Source organism: Macrotis lagotis, chromosome 7 (genome assembly GCF_037893015.1).
Source record: "Macrotis lagotis isolate mMagLag1 chromosome 7, bilby.v1.9.chrom.fasta, whole genome shotgun sequence".
Lineage (NCBI taxonomy): Eukaryota > Metazoa > Chordata > Mammalia > Peramelemorphia > Peramelidae > Macrotis > Macrotis lagotis.
This window is the reverse complement of record NC_133664.1, coordinates 21,558,316-21,572,784: the sequence shown is the minus strand read 5'-3', so window position 1 is coordinate 21,572,784 and position 14,469 is coordinate 21,558,316. Positions and strand designations below refer to the sequence as shown.

The window sequence follows — 14,469 nt, the reverse complement described above, 5'->3', positions numbered from 1 at the left end:
ACAGAGGAGTGACTTAATATACATGTTGGAATGAACTGATCTTCTGAGGTGTCCAGGTAAGTGAGAAGCTCATGGTGTGGAATAGTAGGAAAGTGCTGGAGACAGACCAGATTCCCCAGGACAGCTCTCTCGACCTCCTGCCAACTGTGGGACTTCACCCTCTCTCTGAATAAAGGAGAGGGCTGGTAGGATGGCCTCAAAGCTTCTTTCATGGATTTGATAACATAAGTCAATGAACTGGCATCAATGAAAGGGGAAAGCCTAGGGTCCGCTATGCCAGAAACACCAGTAGGACTGCCAGCTGTGACTCATGATGAAGACAGCAGACAGATAGCACAGTGCAGTGCTGGGGGAAGAGTCAAAGTAAGATGAGGTTTTTAGAAACTTCACCACTATGGAATCAGAATCCCAGAACATCAGATCTAGAGGGCATCTGCTAAGTCCCCTTACTTTACTGAGGGGGAAACGGTAGTGCTAAGGGATCAAGTGACCTAAGGTTTGAGGTTCCGGATTTTTTTGATTCTACCTGATTTTGTAATTGCAGAGAGCTCCCCCAGCGCTGAGGTTAAAAACTTGTCCAGGGTTGAAGGACACCCTTTGTCTTGGAAATTAAAACAAACAAAGGCAGGTCATTCTACCTCTATGCCATGCTTCACCATGCTTTTTCCCAACATTGCTCTGGTGGTAAGAGACAGAGCTAGATAACAACTCTATGGCTGGGGCCCACATCCACCACAAGTCTTCTTTACCCGATACACTAAATTGCTTCAAAGTTCTAATGGTGAATAATCAAGCTACTTTAAGGTCATTTTAAAAGACAAACAAAATACTGCCTTGAGGATTAAATGAAACAGGGTTCACATACACTTTGTGGATGTTTTCCATTAGCAGAGCTGGATCTTCCAACTGCCCTACAAATGTCATATTTATGTGGGAGAAATTCAGCAAAAGACCATAAAAACAAGATCCCGACAAATCAGAAAAAAGGGAAAAGTTCACTCGAAGCAAATCAATGCAGGGCTACCAAGTTCTGCTCCTCCAAAAACTCTTGCCGGTTCCCCTGCCAGCCAAACTCTGAACCACAACGAAAGCACAAGAATGACTTTGCTTCCAGTTCATCACAGAATGAAAGTCCAAGTCGCCAACAAGTCACCAGATTTCCTCGTGTCATATAGAATCTCAACAACTTAGAAACATTGCACTTCTTTCTAAGACTTAACCTCGGGTTTCTAGTTCAACTTGCAAAAAGCATTTCGTGTGATTGTCTTGGCAAGTCTCCTTTCTCGGGATGGCCACCATGGAGAGGAAGCTCCGGGAGGCGGCTCCGGGCTGGGCTGGGGCGCCGGGGAGGCCAGCCAGGGTGGCCGCCCCTCCAAGGAGCCGGAGCCCGGGCTGAGGCCGCCCCTCCCCAAGCTGGGGCCGGGCCACCCAGGGCAGACCCCTCCCGAGCCCCCGCCAAGGGGCACAGCAACCCCCCTGCCTGCCTTCCTCCGGCGGGGAGGAGGGGCCCGGCCGGGGACAATAACACGCGCCCGGCCCCCCGGTGCCCCCCGGAGCCGCACACAAAGGGCCCCCCCGGCGGACCCCACTCACCCAGCAGCAGGACGTTCTTGCCCGAGGGGAGCTTGGAGCGCGAGCGGGTGGAGACCTCGCTGAGGATGCAGGACCTGGGAGAGAAGGGGGGCCGCTAGAGAGGCCGCGGGGCGCCCCGCCTCCGCAGGGGGCGCGGGGGGAGGGCGGGGAGGACCCCGCGGGGCCCCACCTCCACAAGGGAAGCGGCGGAGGACCCCGCCTCCAGAGGGGCGCGGGGAGACCCCGCCTTCAGAATGGAGGCGAGGGGACCCCACCTCCACAGGGGCGCGGGGGAGGATTCAGCCTCCAGAGGGGTGCAGGGGACCCCACCTCCAGAACGGGCGCGGGGGACCCCACATCCAAAGGGGAGCGGGGGCGGACCCCGCCTCCAAAGGGGGCGCAGGGGGACCCCACCTTCAGAGAGGAGCGGGGGAGGACCCCGCCTCCAGAGGGGCGCGGGGGGACCCCACCTTCAGAAGGTGGCAGGGGAGGACCCCGCCTCCAGAGGGGCGCGGGGGGGCCCCACCCCGGGGAGGGGCAGGGGGGAGACCCCAGCCCACGGGAGGAGGGCCGAGAAGCAGGCCCGCGCTGGGCGGGGTGCAGGCGGCCCCGGGGCGCCGGCGGCCCCTCCCTCCCCCGCCCCCCGGGCTCCGGTTACCAGAGGTTCTGGCCGTCGTCGTCCTCGGCCTTGTCGCCGCCGGCCGAGCCGGCAGCCGGGGGGAAGCCGTTGGCGGCGGCCAGGACCGGCGGCGACGAGCTCAGGGAGCCGGCGCGCCCCGCGGCCGCCATCTTGGTCGGGACTCTCGGCGCCCGCGGAGCTGAATGAGCGAGGCCGGGGCGGCGGCGGCGGCGGGACCCGGATGTGAAGCCAGCGCCCGGCGCCTGGCGAGGGGAGGGGCGGGGCTGCGTCGGGGCGGGGCCTGCCGGGGCGAGGCTGCGTCGGGGCGGGGCCTGCCGGGCCGAGGCTGCGTCGGGGCGGGGCCTGTCGGGGCGAGGCTGCGTCGGGGCGGGGCCTGCCGGGCCGAGGCTGCGTCAGGGCGGGGCCTGGCGGGGCGAGGCTGCGTCGGGGCGGGGCCTGGCGGGGCGAGGCTGCGTCGGGGCGGGGCCTGCCGGGCCGAGGCTGCGTCGGGGGCGGGCCCTGCCGGGGCGGGGCTTCCGGGGCGCGGCCGGTGGCGTCAGCGTGGCCCCGCCCCGGCCCCGCCCGCCTCCCGCCGCCAGGCGCGGGGGGCCCGAGGCCCGGCTCTGGGCTGGGAGCCGGGCGGAGGGGCGGGGAGGCGGCCGGGCAGGCGTCGCGCCCGGCCCGGGGGGCTGCCAGCCTGGGGCGCCGCCTCCGAGACGCCGGAGTCCGCCGGGCCCCCTCCAGCTCCTCCGACAGATGAGGAAACTGAGGCAGGCAGGGAGCCGGGGCTGGCCCAGGGCCCCCGACTGCAGCCCAGCCCGGGCATCGCCAGCCACAGATGTCGCCAGGACCACAGACTCGGAGAAAGACTAGAAAAGGAAGAAGCCAAGCGCACCTTCTCCACACGCTGACCCGGTTGGGTTTTCTGGTGTCCGTTTGGAAGATGACACCGCGCGCCACAACGCGTTTCCAGTCTTTCAAAATCAACTCAGAAATAAGGCTCATTCGAAAAATCCCGCTTTTCCCTAAGAAAAGTCTGCTTATCAGAAATCCAGTCTAACAGTAAACTATGCTTTGTCTCACTTCACCTTTCCTTTTTTAAAAAATACACAAATGAACAAGCAAATAAATAAATGCCATTCTTAGTTTTCACTCCACCTTCCTTTTTTTTATTTGTTTTTAAGATTTTTTCAAGGCAATGGGGTTAAGTGGCTTGCCCAAGATCACACAGCTAGGTAGTTATATTAGGTGTCTGAGACTGGATTTGAACTCAGGTCCTCCTGACTCCAGGGCCGGTGCTTCAGCCGCCCACTCTTTTTTTTCAAAAAATACACAAATGACCAAATAAACAAACAAATAAATGCATGAGTGGACGTGAATCTTTTCCGGGTCTTCTTACCTTGAGCAAAAGCAGAAAATCAGAAGAGAGACGAAGCAGATTCTAATTTTTAGTTCATTTTAAAATTGCTTTTGACTCATCTATTTTAACTTTTCTGTTTTCTAAGTGAGTTATGTCTTCTGATACTTCTTTCACATGCGTCATCCTCTATTTTCACTTTCATCAGGGTCTATAAAGAAAATAAAAGGAAATGTGATGCATGAAATTGAAAAAATTAAAAATTTCCAATTTTAAAAGAAGTCATTGTAATATCTACACATATATCTTCCACTTCACTAAATCTGATCTACAGTCACCCCAATGAACTATGGCCAAGGGGCTAGGAAACTCTTCATACCCTTCGACCTAGCAATACCACCACTAGGGCCGTATCCCATAAGAGATTAAAAACAAAAAGGAGAAGAACCCATATGTACAACAATATTTATGGCAGCTCTCTTCTGGTGGCAGGGAATGGGAAACTGAGGTGATGTCCATCAACTGGGAAATGGCTGAACAAATTGTCTTATGCAATGTGTTGGAAAACTACAGTGTGTTGGGAAATGCTGAACTGAATGATCTCAGAAAAACCTAGAAAGACTTATATGAGCTGAAACAAAGTGATAATATATTATGTACAAAGTAACAGCAGTATCATAGGATGATCTGCTGTGAATGACTTAGTTGCATTCTCAGCAATACAATGACCCAAGACAACTCTGAAGGACTTAGGTTTTTTTTTTTTTCATTTTATTTATTTAAGGCAATGGGGTTAAGTGACTTGCCCAAGGTACACAGTTAGGTCATTATTAAGTGTCTGAGGTCACATTTGAACTCAGGTTCTCCTGACTCCAGGGCCGGTATTCTATTCACTGTGCCACCTAGCTGCCCCAACTCTGAAGGATTTATGATGAAAAATGCTAACTATGCCCAGAGGAAAAAATGATGATGACTGAATACATATCAAAGCATACATTTTTAGCTTTATTTTTATTGAAGTTTTTATTTTTTCTTTCAAAACACAACTATTATGGAATTGTTTTGCTTGACAATACAGGTAAAACTTATATTGAATTGCTAGTCTTCTCCATGGGAGGGGAAGGGGGGTGGAAAAGAGGGAAGAAGGAAGAGAATTTGGAACTTAAAGTATTTTAAAAATGATTCCTAAAAATTATTCTTACATCTAAAAACTGGGGGAAATAAAATATTAAATAAAAATAATAAACAAAAAAGTCATCCCAATGATACCATAGACCAAATGTATCATAATCAATTTGTTCAGAAAGATTTTTTATGGCAAAGGTCTCTGTTTCCAGTTTATGAATTTTCACTATACAAGAGGAGGCTCCAGTTCCATAGTTACCTAATCATACCACCATGGTCAAGATGTAACTGGCCTTACCCTGAAGTTAAGAAGTTTCAAATTTTTCAAACGCAAGAATTAGGTCCAGTTGAGAATTTTGGAGTAGGTTTTTGCAAGTGTTCCACTGGGCAAAGTAGCCATGTTGATTAATACCCCTACTTTATTAACTTTGCTCAACACTTGAATATCAATTGGTCAATTGGTCAGGCACATTTGTTCAGTCCCATTTCAGTCTTGTCCAACTCTTTGTGATCCCCATTTGGGTTTTCTTGTCAAAGGTTCTGGAGTAGTCTGCCATTTTCTTCTCCAACTAATGTTTTGATGAGGAAACTGAGGCAAATGGGATGAAGTGCAGGGTGACACAGTAAGTGTCTGAGGTAGGATTTGAACTCAGGAAGATGAGTCTTCCTGACTCCAGCCAGTCAGCCTATCCACTGCTTTAATTTCTTTCCTTCAGCAAGTAGTTACCAAGGGTATCTCCTACCTCAGAAAGCTTCTATAAACACAGACAAGACGTAATAATAAAATCACAAGGCCACTTCCCTCCTATTGAATGATAGAGATCTTTTATAGACATGAAGAAGAGTGAACTTTATGAGATAATGTCACCAAGATCAGGGGCAGATTTTTATCATAATCAGAAAACAATGTTCTTTGAAGAGCAATACGTCTTTTGCTTCTGACAAGAGGAATCAGGGAAGTTTCCTGGACTTGTTAAAGGAATTAAAATTGTAATGCAATAAAACATTGGTACAATAACACCTGTTCCTTTGGGAATCATCCAGGAACTAGGCCTTCCATAAAATGGATTTTCCAGATAACTGAAACTTTTTTTTTAGGTTTTTTTTTTCCCAAGGCAAATGGGGTTAAGTGGCTTGCCAAGGCCACACAGCTAGGTAATTATTAAGTGTCTGAGACCAGATTTGAACCCAGGTACTCCTGACTCCAGGGCCAGTGTTTTATCCACTGCACCCACCTAGCCACCCCAGATAGCTGAAACTTACCAGTTGAATCATTAAAATTTATTCCATCCATTTTGGATGGAAAATTCTCTAAAAGATTTTATCAGATTTTCCTTACCTCTTTCAACAGGATATGTGAAGCCTCATTTAATGGATTATTGACAATTTTCTGTTGACTATGGTCCTGAGTTAGACTAAGATGATGCCCTCAGGGACTATTCCAAGGACATGCCTCCATTTAATGGAGTTTGTTTCTGTTTTTCCTTTCTCCTCTGGAGGGTCAGGCCAGCAGTGGTTGCTTCTTTTTTTTCCAAGATGATGAGGTTAAGTGACTTGCCCAAGGTCACACAATGATTATTAAGTATCTGAGGTCACATTTGAATTCAAATCCTCCTGACTCCAGGGCTCTATCCACTGCACCCCCTAGCTTCCCCATCAATCACTTTTTTTTAAGGTTTTTGCAAGGCAAATGGAATTAAGCAGCTTGCCCAAGGTCACACAGCTAGGTAATTATTAAGTGTCTGAGGTCGGATTTGAACTCAGGTCCTCCTGATGCCAGGGCTGGTGTTCTATCCACTGCGCCACCTAGCTGCCTCAGCAGTCACTTCTTAACATTGTCAGTAACATTTACCTCTAACTGCCCTTAGTCGTCTTCTCTAACTCGATGCTCCTAATTATTTCTAGGTTTAGGAGACATGAGTTCAAATGCTATCTCTGACACTGTGTGAATCTGGGGAGGAGAAGGTCATTTTACCACCCTGAGACTTAGTTCCCATCTAGAAAATGAGAATAATAATTACTCTTGACGTACTATCTCACAGACTAATTATAAACATCAAATGAGCTAATAGCTAAAATTTTCTATGTTAATATCTGTTATAAATACAAGGAGACAGATCTAAAGGGAATACAGAGCAAGTAAGTGGCTACCATTATTGTTGCGTTAACATTTGTCTTGTATCAAAATGCAAAGAGCTTGGAGTTTGACTTTCTCTGGAACTTTATTCATACTTTTTCACTTATTGGATTCATATAAGTGATTAAATTTATAAGAAGACATAATTTTGCAACTCATGGCTACTTTTCTCTTTTTTTTACTTCCTGGTTTGGGGCCATAATGTGGCTAGTTGAAATTGCCTAATGAGTGACTCCTTTTTTTCTTTTTTTTTTTGGTTGGTATGTGACTCTCTTTCCTAAAATATCTTCCATCCTATGCTATCCTGGTTAGTGCAGCATTCAGACTGGAGCAAATACTATCTGGAAAAACCAAAGTGAATGGTGATCTGGTAGAAAGATTTGAACCCAGGAGGCCTGGGTTCAAAATCCAGCTCTGCCACTACTATGTAACTCAGGGCCTCAGTTTCACTATGTGTAAAAGTATAGGGCTTAGACTACATAAGCTCTAATGTGCTTTTCAGCCCTAAGTCTCTGTGATTTCTGTGCATGTTTTACCTAAGACATACAAGCATGTTGTCTTTTAAAGGATTCCTTCCTTGGCCAAGAAAAGATCTGGGGAAAGATCTCCATGACAGATTGACTTTGGACCACTAAAGGAAGCCTTTTCGTGAGACATTGCATGAGACATCCCTTCTACTTTTGGGTCTGGGCTGCCTGTGGGGGCTAAAGGGAAGTAGTCAGCCTAGGGGCTGTTTCCTCTTATGACCACACTCTCTGCCAGCCCCAAGCACTACAGCTTTGCACATACACTCTCCTGGGTTGACTCCAATTTGGTGGAAAGTTGGTAGGCACAGGACCACAAGGCTGCTGCTCTCTGATTCATCACACAAAAAAAAATTATATGAAGAGAACAACAATGGGGAAACCAGTAGGAATCCATGAACAAGTCATTCATCTTTTTGACCGAACTTGTGGGTTCTATTGGTAGGAGGAAGATCTCTTTCTATTGGTTATTTCCAATAGATGAACAACCTATTTCATAACCTACCAGTTATCAAGGGCATTTAGGAGGGATGTGACAACCATTGAGTGCCAGACCTCTATGCTGCATGGCAGGACCTGGTTGGCACTTTGCTATGCTGCCAGTTTTAGGAACTAAATGCATAAGAAATTGGAACTTTTTGTTTCAGATTCTCATTTTCCCCTCAAGTTCTATGCTTAGAGGATTACATCTGCATCAAAATCCTTTTTTAAAAATTTTTATTTTGGGGGCAGCTAGGTGGTGTAGTGGATAAAGCACCGGCCTTAGAGTCAGGAATACCTGGGTTCAAATTCAGTCTCAGACACTTAATAATGACCTAGCTGTGTGGCCTTGGGCAAGCCACTTAACCCCATTTGCCTTTCAAAAACCTAAAAAAATATATTTTTTAAAATTTAGAATTTTATTTTCCCCAATTACATGTAAAACAAAAATTTTAAGATTTTTTCAAATTTTGAATTGCAAGTTCTCTTCAATCCTCCCTCCCTTCCCCATTGAGAAGTCAAGCAATTTGACAGAGATTATACATACATTGTAGTCATTCAAAATACATTTCCATGTCAGTCATGCTATAAAAAAAACACAAGCCAAAAAAATCCCAAATAAAGAAGGAAAGGAAAAGTTTCTTCAATCTGCATTCAGATTCCACCTGTTCTTTCTCTGGAGATGGACAGTACTGTTCACCATATGTCCTTTAGAATTGTCTTAGCTTAGATCTTTGTATAATATTTTTATAATATTGTATAATATTGCTGTTGTGCTCATTTCACTTTGCATCAGTTCATGTAAATCTTTCCAAGTTTTTTCTGAGAATGTCTTAGTCATCATTTTTTATAGCATAATAGTATTCCTTCACAATTATATATAACTTGTTCAGTCAATCTTCAATCAAAGGATATTCCCTCAATTTCCAATTCTTTGCCACTACTAAAAGAGCTACCCTAAATATTTTTTTTAATTTTAAAAAACTCTTTGGACTACCAACCTACTAATGATATTGCTAAATCAACAGGAATGCATGGTTTTATAGTCCCTTGAGTATAATTCCAAATTGCTCTCTAGAATAGTTGAATTAGTATACAACTTTGCCAACAGTGCATTAGTGTTTTAATTTATCCATGTTTACTCCAACATTTGTCATTTTCCTTTTCTACCAAACTAGCCAATCTAATAGGTATATGGTGGTAGCTCAGAATTGTTTAAATTTACATTTCTCTAATCGATAGTGAGTTAGAGCATTTTTCCTGTATAGCCTTGATTACTTTGAAAACTGCCTGTTCATATCTGACCATTTATCAATTAAGGAAAGAGTTTTATTTCTATAAATTTGCCTCCATTTTCCATATATATTTGAGAAATGAGGTCTTTATTAGAGTAATGTGTTATGAAAAATTTTTTTCACAGTAAAGATTACTATGTATTTCCCTTCAACCTATCCTCTCTCTGTTTATCTCTCTCTCTCTCTGCTTTCACTCTGTCCGCTCTCATGTTTTCCTATTGACTTTTACCTCCAGCAATCTATCCTTCATTTCCCCCCCTTTGTTTATGCCCTTCCTCTCCTACTTTCCTGTATGGTAAGATTGATTTCTATGTTCAACTGGGTCTGTTTGTTACTCCCTCTGAGTCAATTCTAATGACTAAGGTTCATAAGCTCCCCTTCTCTCTACTTTCCCCTAACTTCCCCTGCACTATAAAATCTCCTTTGGACCTCTTTTATATTCAATAATTTACCCCATTCTACCTTTCCCTTTACCCTTTTCCAAGTACATTCTTATTTCTCACCCCTTAATTTTATATTTTTAGATAATCATTTCATTATATTCAACTCACATCCATGCCCTCTGTCTCTTTCTAACTGTCCTAGTAATAAGAAAATTTTTAAGAGTTCTAAGTTTCATGTAGGAATGTAAACAGTTTTTAGCCTTATTGAATACCTTGTGAATTCTCTTTCCATCAAAGTCCTTTTCCAACACTTTAATCTTGTGGGAGAACTCAAGCCTTCTGCCCCTTAAATCTAGTACACTTTTCACTATATCATACTGCCTCTCTGAGAGATCACCTCATGAAAAGTTCTAAGAATATTTTGTGGATAATAACCTTAATTTGTGAGTGTGAAAATAGGTGCTAGTTATAGATCAGAAAGGAATTGGAGTGGCTAGGTGGCACAGTGGATAGAACACCAGCCCTGGAGTCAGGAGGATCCAAGTTCAAATCCAACCTCAGACACAATAATTACCTTGGGTAAGTCACTTAAACCCCATTGCCTTGCAAAAACCAAAAAAAGTAAAAAGAAAAGGGAAAAAAGAAATGAATTAACTCTAGATGGATTCTTCTCACTGAGGTGATACTCATCAATGAGGTTAACAATCTAGTACCTCTCTAACACCTATTTGAGTAGTGCCTTGATGGACAGACCAGTGCTATCTATGCATCTGTGACTCCTGATTGGCAGGTGAATGTTGAATGTAATGCTGCATCCTTTTTTTTTCTTTTTTAGGTTTTTGCAAGGCCAATGGGGTTAATTGGCTTGCCCAAGGCTACACAGTTAGGTAATTATTACATGTCTGAGACCAGATTTGAACTCAGGTACTACTGACTCTATCCACTGTGCCACCTAGGCACCCTAACACTGCATTCTTGCTATAAAAAGGACTTGATTAGAGACTCCAGAGCACTTGGGGAGGAAATTCATGAGAAGTGAGGACCTCTCTGGAGGCAGTCAAGAGAGACCTTTGAGAGGCAGAATGGAGTCCTTAGGGCTGCAGACTTGTTTGGGAAGTTGGTCCCATCATATTCCTTAACCTCCAGGGCTTGAAACTCTACAGACTGCTGAGAGTGAACTTTTCCTGATTTAGATTATTCTCTCCACATGAATCTCTTCACAAGAGTTTTTGCAACTGTTAAATTGTCTTTTACCCCAGAGAAGGAATGTCATACTCAGCATTCTCTAAGCCAAGTAGGCATTACATCTTGCTCTGGGGATACAGAAGGTAGCCCAGGACTCTCAAGACAAAAGTCAGAGATACTGAACATCAATACCTTAGTTCTTAAAGAAGCTTTGATCCCATGTTCTTGGAGACCCTATTAGCAGGTACCAAAATAGGAAATGACAAGGACAAACTCCCTAAAAGGATCGCATGCCATGTATCTGGGGATTCATTAGGTTACATTTAGACAAGCCTATTTCAAGACTGACCTCCAGATGATGGATTCTCTGGTCACCATAATGACCAAACTAAGAACTGAATAAGAGGATAAGAATGTGAATTGCACTTGGAAATGGTGCTGTGCATTTAATGTCTCCTTTCTTATCTCTAAAATAAAAGTCAATTCTTTTTAAAATATGTTTTTATTGAGCTCCTTTTTTTACCTTGCCTATTTTTTTTCTGATATCCTTTCTCCTTTTCCCAGAAAACTAACCCTAAGTATAAAAAATAAGAGAGAAAACAGTTGAGCAAAATTAAACAACATATCCAAGAAGTCTGACATGTGTAGTGTTCCATATTCATAGTCCCCTATGTCTTCAAAGATATATGGGGAGATGCTTTTTCATCTCCCTTCTTTGTAGAGTCAATCTTTGTAGTGTTGCACTGGTGCTGTAAGTCTGTGAATCAGGAAAGAACTATAACTTCAGTTACCAACTAGGCAGGGGAAAGGCACATGGTGGGCATGAATAGACTGCAGTATATTACTAATGAATCATTATACACACACACACACACACACACACACACACACAAAGAGTAAAAAGGATAGCATCAGAAAAATTTACGATGGAAAGAGGAGCTAAGTCACTCATCTAGTCAGAGTATAGGACAATAGATCACAATCCAGAGTCTTCCTCAATGGGCTGATCCTTCACCTGGAAGATGGTTACCTACCTGACAGCCAGTGTGGCTTCAGAAAGGACTGAGGAACAGTCAAAATGATGTTTGCAATAACTCCAGGAAAAATGCCAGGAGCAGGACAGAGAGGTCTGCATACATTTGTAGATCTGACCAAGACCTTTGTTACTGTTAGTAATGAGGGTTTATGGAAAGTTTTGTCAAAATTTAGTTGCCCAGAGGAGTTTATTAGTATTGTACATCAATCTCAAGATGGCATGCTTGTCCACATTCTATAGAGTGGATGCTGCTCTTGAGATTTCCTAGTCACCAATGGAGTGAAACAAGGATGTGTCCTTGCTCCCATTTTTTCAGCATGATGATTTCAGCCATGTTATCAAATGCCTTCCTTGAAGATGAACATGGCATTAAAGTCAGCTACTGCACTGCTGGTAAATTCTTCAACTGGCTACAAGCCAAAACCAAAGTGGAGGGACTGTTGGTGCATAATTTTCTGTTTGCAGATGATTGTGTACTCAATGCAGCCTCTGAGCTGAGATACAACAAAATGTGGCTCAATTCTCTTTTGTCCGTGTTCATTTTGGCCTAACAAATAACACCAAGAAAATCCAGGTGTTCCATCAGCCAGCACCACACTGTTCATATGTGGAACCACTGATTACAGCAAATGGAGCCATTTTGAATATTGTGGATAATTCTTTGATTTTGATAGTGGCCTTTCTGGGGAGGTTCCCATTGACAGTGAGGTTGACACTCACATTGGCTGAGTTAACTCAGTGTTTGGGAGGCTCTGAAAGAAAGCGTAGGACAGAAGAGATAGTAGACTGACTCCCCGGCTGAAGGTCTACAGGGCTGTTGTGCTGACCTCATTGTTATATGACTGCTAAACCTGGACAGTCTATGTCAGCGCCATGTCGGGAAACTGAATCGCTTCCATTTAAATTGTCTTAGGAAGATTCTGAAGATCACCTGGCAGGAGAAGTACTGAGGTCCTTTCTTGAGCTAACTACCAAACTTTCAAACATTACCACAGAGAGTACAACTATGATGGGCTGGGTGTATTGTTAGAATGTGAAACATGTGTGCTTGCCAAAAACATTACTTTATGGACAACTCATAAAGGTAAGTGCTCACAAGGGGGTCAGAAAAAGTGATACAAGACTCAAGAATTTTGTAATTGATTGTGCAAATAGGAGACACTGGCACAGGACCAGCCAGTGTGATATGCCCTCATCGGAGAAAGTGCTGTGATCTTGAGCAAGGTAGAATTGAGCAGCTCAAAGGAAGCATGAGATGCACAAATTTAGAGAACTCACCCCAGGTGTTCACATGACTATTTGTGCCCATCTTGTGGTAGGGCATTCTGAGCTAGTATTGGTCTGATCAGCCACAGTTGGAAACACTGGAACTTACCTTTAACATAGTGATGTTGATTGGTCTTTGATAACAGAAGACAAGAACCAACCAACCAACCAACCAAATGACAATCCACAAGCTCAATCTAAATAAAGCCAAGAGAATGAGAGTAAAGAGCATTGGGTTGACCTCCTATGGCAAATGTGAGAGAAGAAATGGGAGAGACTCAGATGGGAAAAAAAGGTACAAATGGTTTATGATCAGCATTAATGGAGAGAGTGTCCACATGGAGGCAGCCTGGTATGGTGGTGGACAGAATGATGGCCCTGCTGTCAGAAAACCTTGGTCCTAATACCACCTGGCATATTTATTATTTGAGTGACCCTGGGCAAGTCATTTAAACTCTGTGAGCCGACCTGGCGGCCGTGCAGTCGGCTGGGGGAAGGAGGCAGCTCCACCAGCCCGGCGTGGTGGGTGGCGGGCAGGGGTAAGGCCAGGAGGACCCAGTGGGGGAGCCTGGAGCCGCCTGTGGCAGGGGAGGCCCAGGTGGGCAGGAGTGCTGGGGGCTTGGCCCCTTGGATGGGATCAGACCCGGGAGGGCACGGACTTGAGGACCCTCCTTTCGCTAGGCCAAAGCCAGACCTGGAGGTGGGATTTGAACCCAGGCCCCGGAGAGCGGGCGATTGTCCTCCTGTGCTTCCCCGACACCGTATGGGGCGCCCCCTCACCCCCCAGGGAGACTCTGAGGGAGGCTGGAGGGACCCCCGGGGGTGTAACACCCTCCCCCGTGGGGGCTGTGAGGGTCCACCCAGGTGCCCTGTGTGAAGATGTGGCCCCTCCCGAGAGAAGCCCTTCCACGGGCTGGGCGCCGTCCGCTGTGCGGGGCACCCCGATCATGCTGCCCTCACGGGCACCCTGAGGAGGGCAGTTTCAGAGTAGACTTGTGGCCCCGGCACGTGAGGAGGGGCCTGAAATGGGGGGAGGCCCCAGGTCCAGCATCTGGAGAGCGCTGACCTCAGTGATAGCTCCTTCTTCCTTCGCACCTGGCTCATGACCCTACTTCATATTCCAGGAACCCCTGCAGAATATCGCTATAACATGGCCCATTCTGCAACTCATAATGTTATTGAGAAGACATTTAGGACCATCCAGTCGAGATTCCGTTGCCTGGATGGATCCAAGGGAGCCCTGCAGTACTCTCCTGAAAAGTCCAGTCACATCATTTTAGCTTGCTGTGTGCTCTACAACATTTCTCTGGAGCACGGAATGGATGTGTGGTCTTCTCCAGTGATAGGACATCTGGAGCAGCCAGAAGAAGAGCCTGAGCAGATGGAAGCCATGGACTCAGAAGCTGACCATGTGCACCAGGAACTGATGCTCACTCACTTTAGCTAGTGTGGCCTGGAGGAGGGGGCTTATCCAAGTCATGAGACTGCCT

General features: G+C 45.7%; 1 protein-coding gene across 1 annotated transcript in view; it reads right to left on the bottom strand.

Moving 5' to 3' along the window:
• Positions 1 to 2,455, bottom strand: part of DYNC1LI1 (dynein cytoplasmic 1 light intermediate chain 1) — a 50,919-nt gene extending 48,464 nt beyond the window's left edge. The window contains exons 1-2 of the mRNA XM_074195619.1: positions 2,231 to 2,455; positions 1,594 to 1,667 (exon numbers count right to left, since the gene is read on the bottom strand). Of these exons, the coding sequence (XP_074051720.1) occupies positions 1,594 to 1,667; positions 2,231 to 2,361 (205 nt within the window). The 5' untranslated portion in view covers positions 2,362 to 2,455. The remainder of the gene's footprint in view (positions 1 to 1,593; positions 1,668 to 2,230) is intronic.
• Positions 2,456 to 14,469: the final 12,014 nt, after the last annotated feature.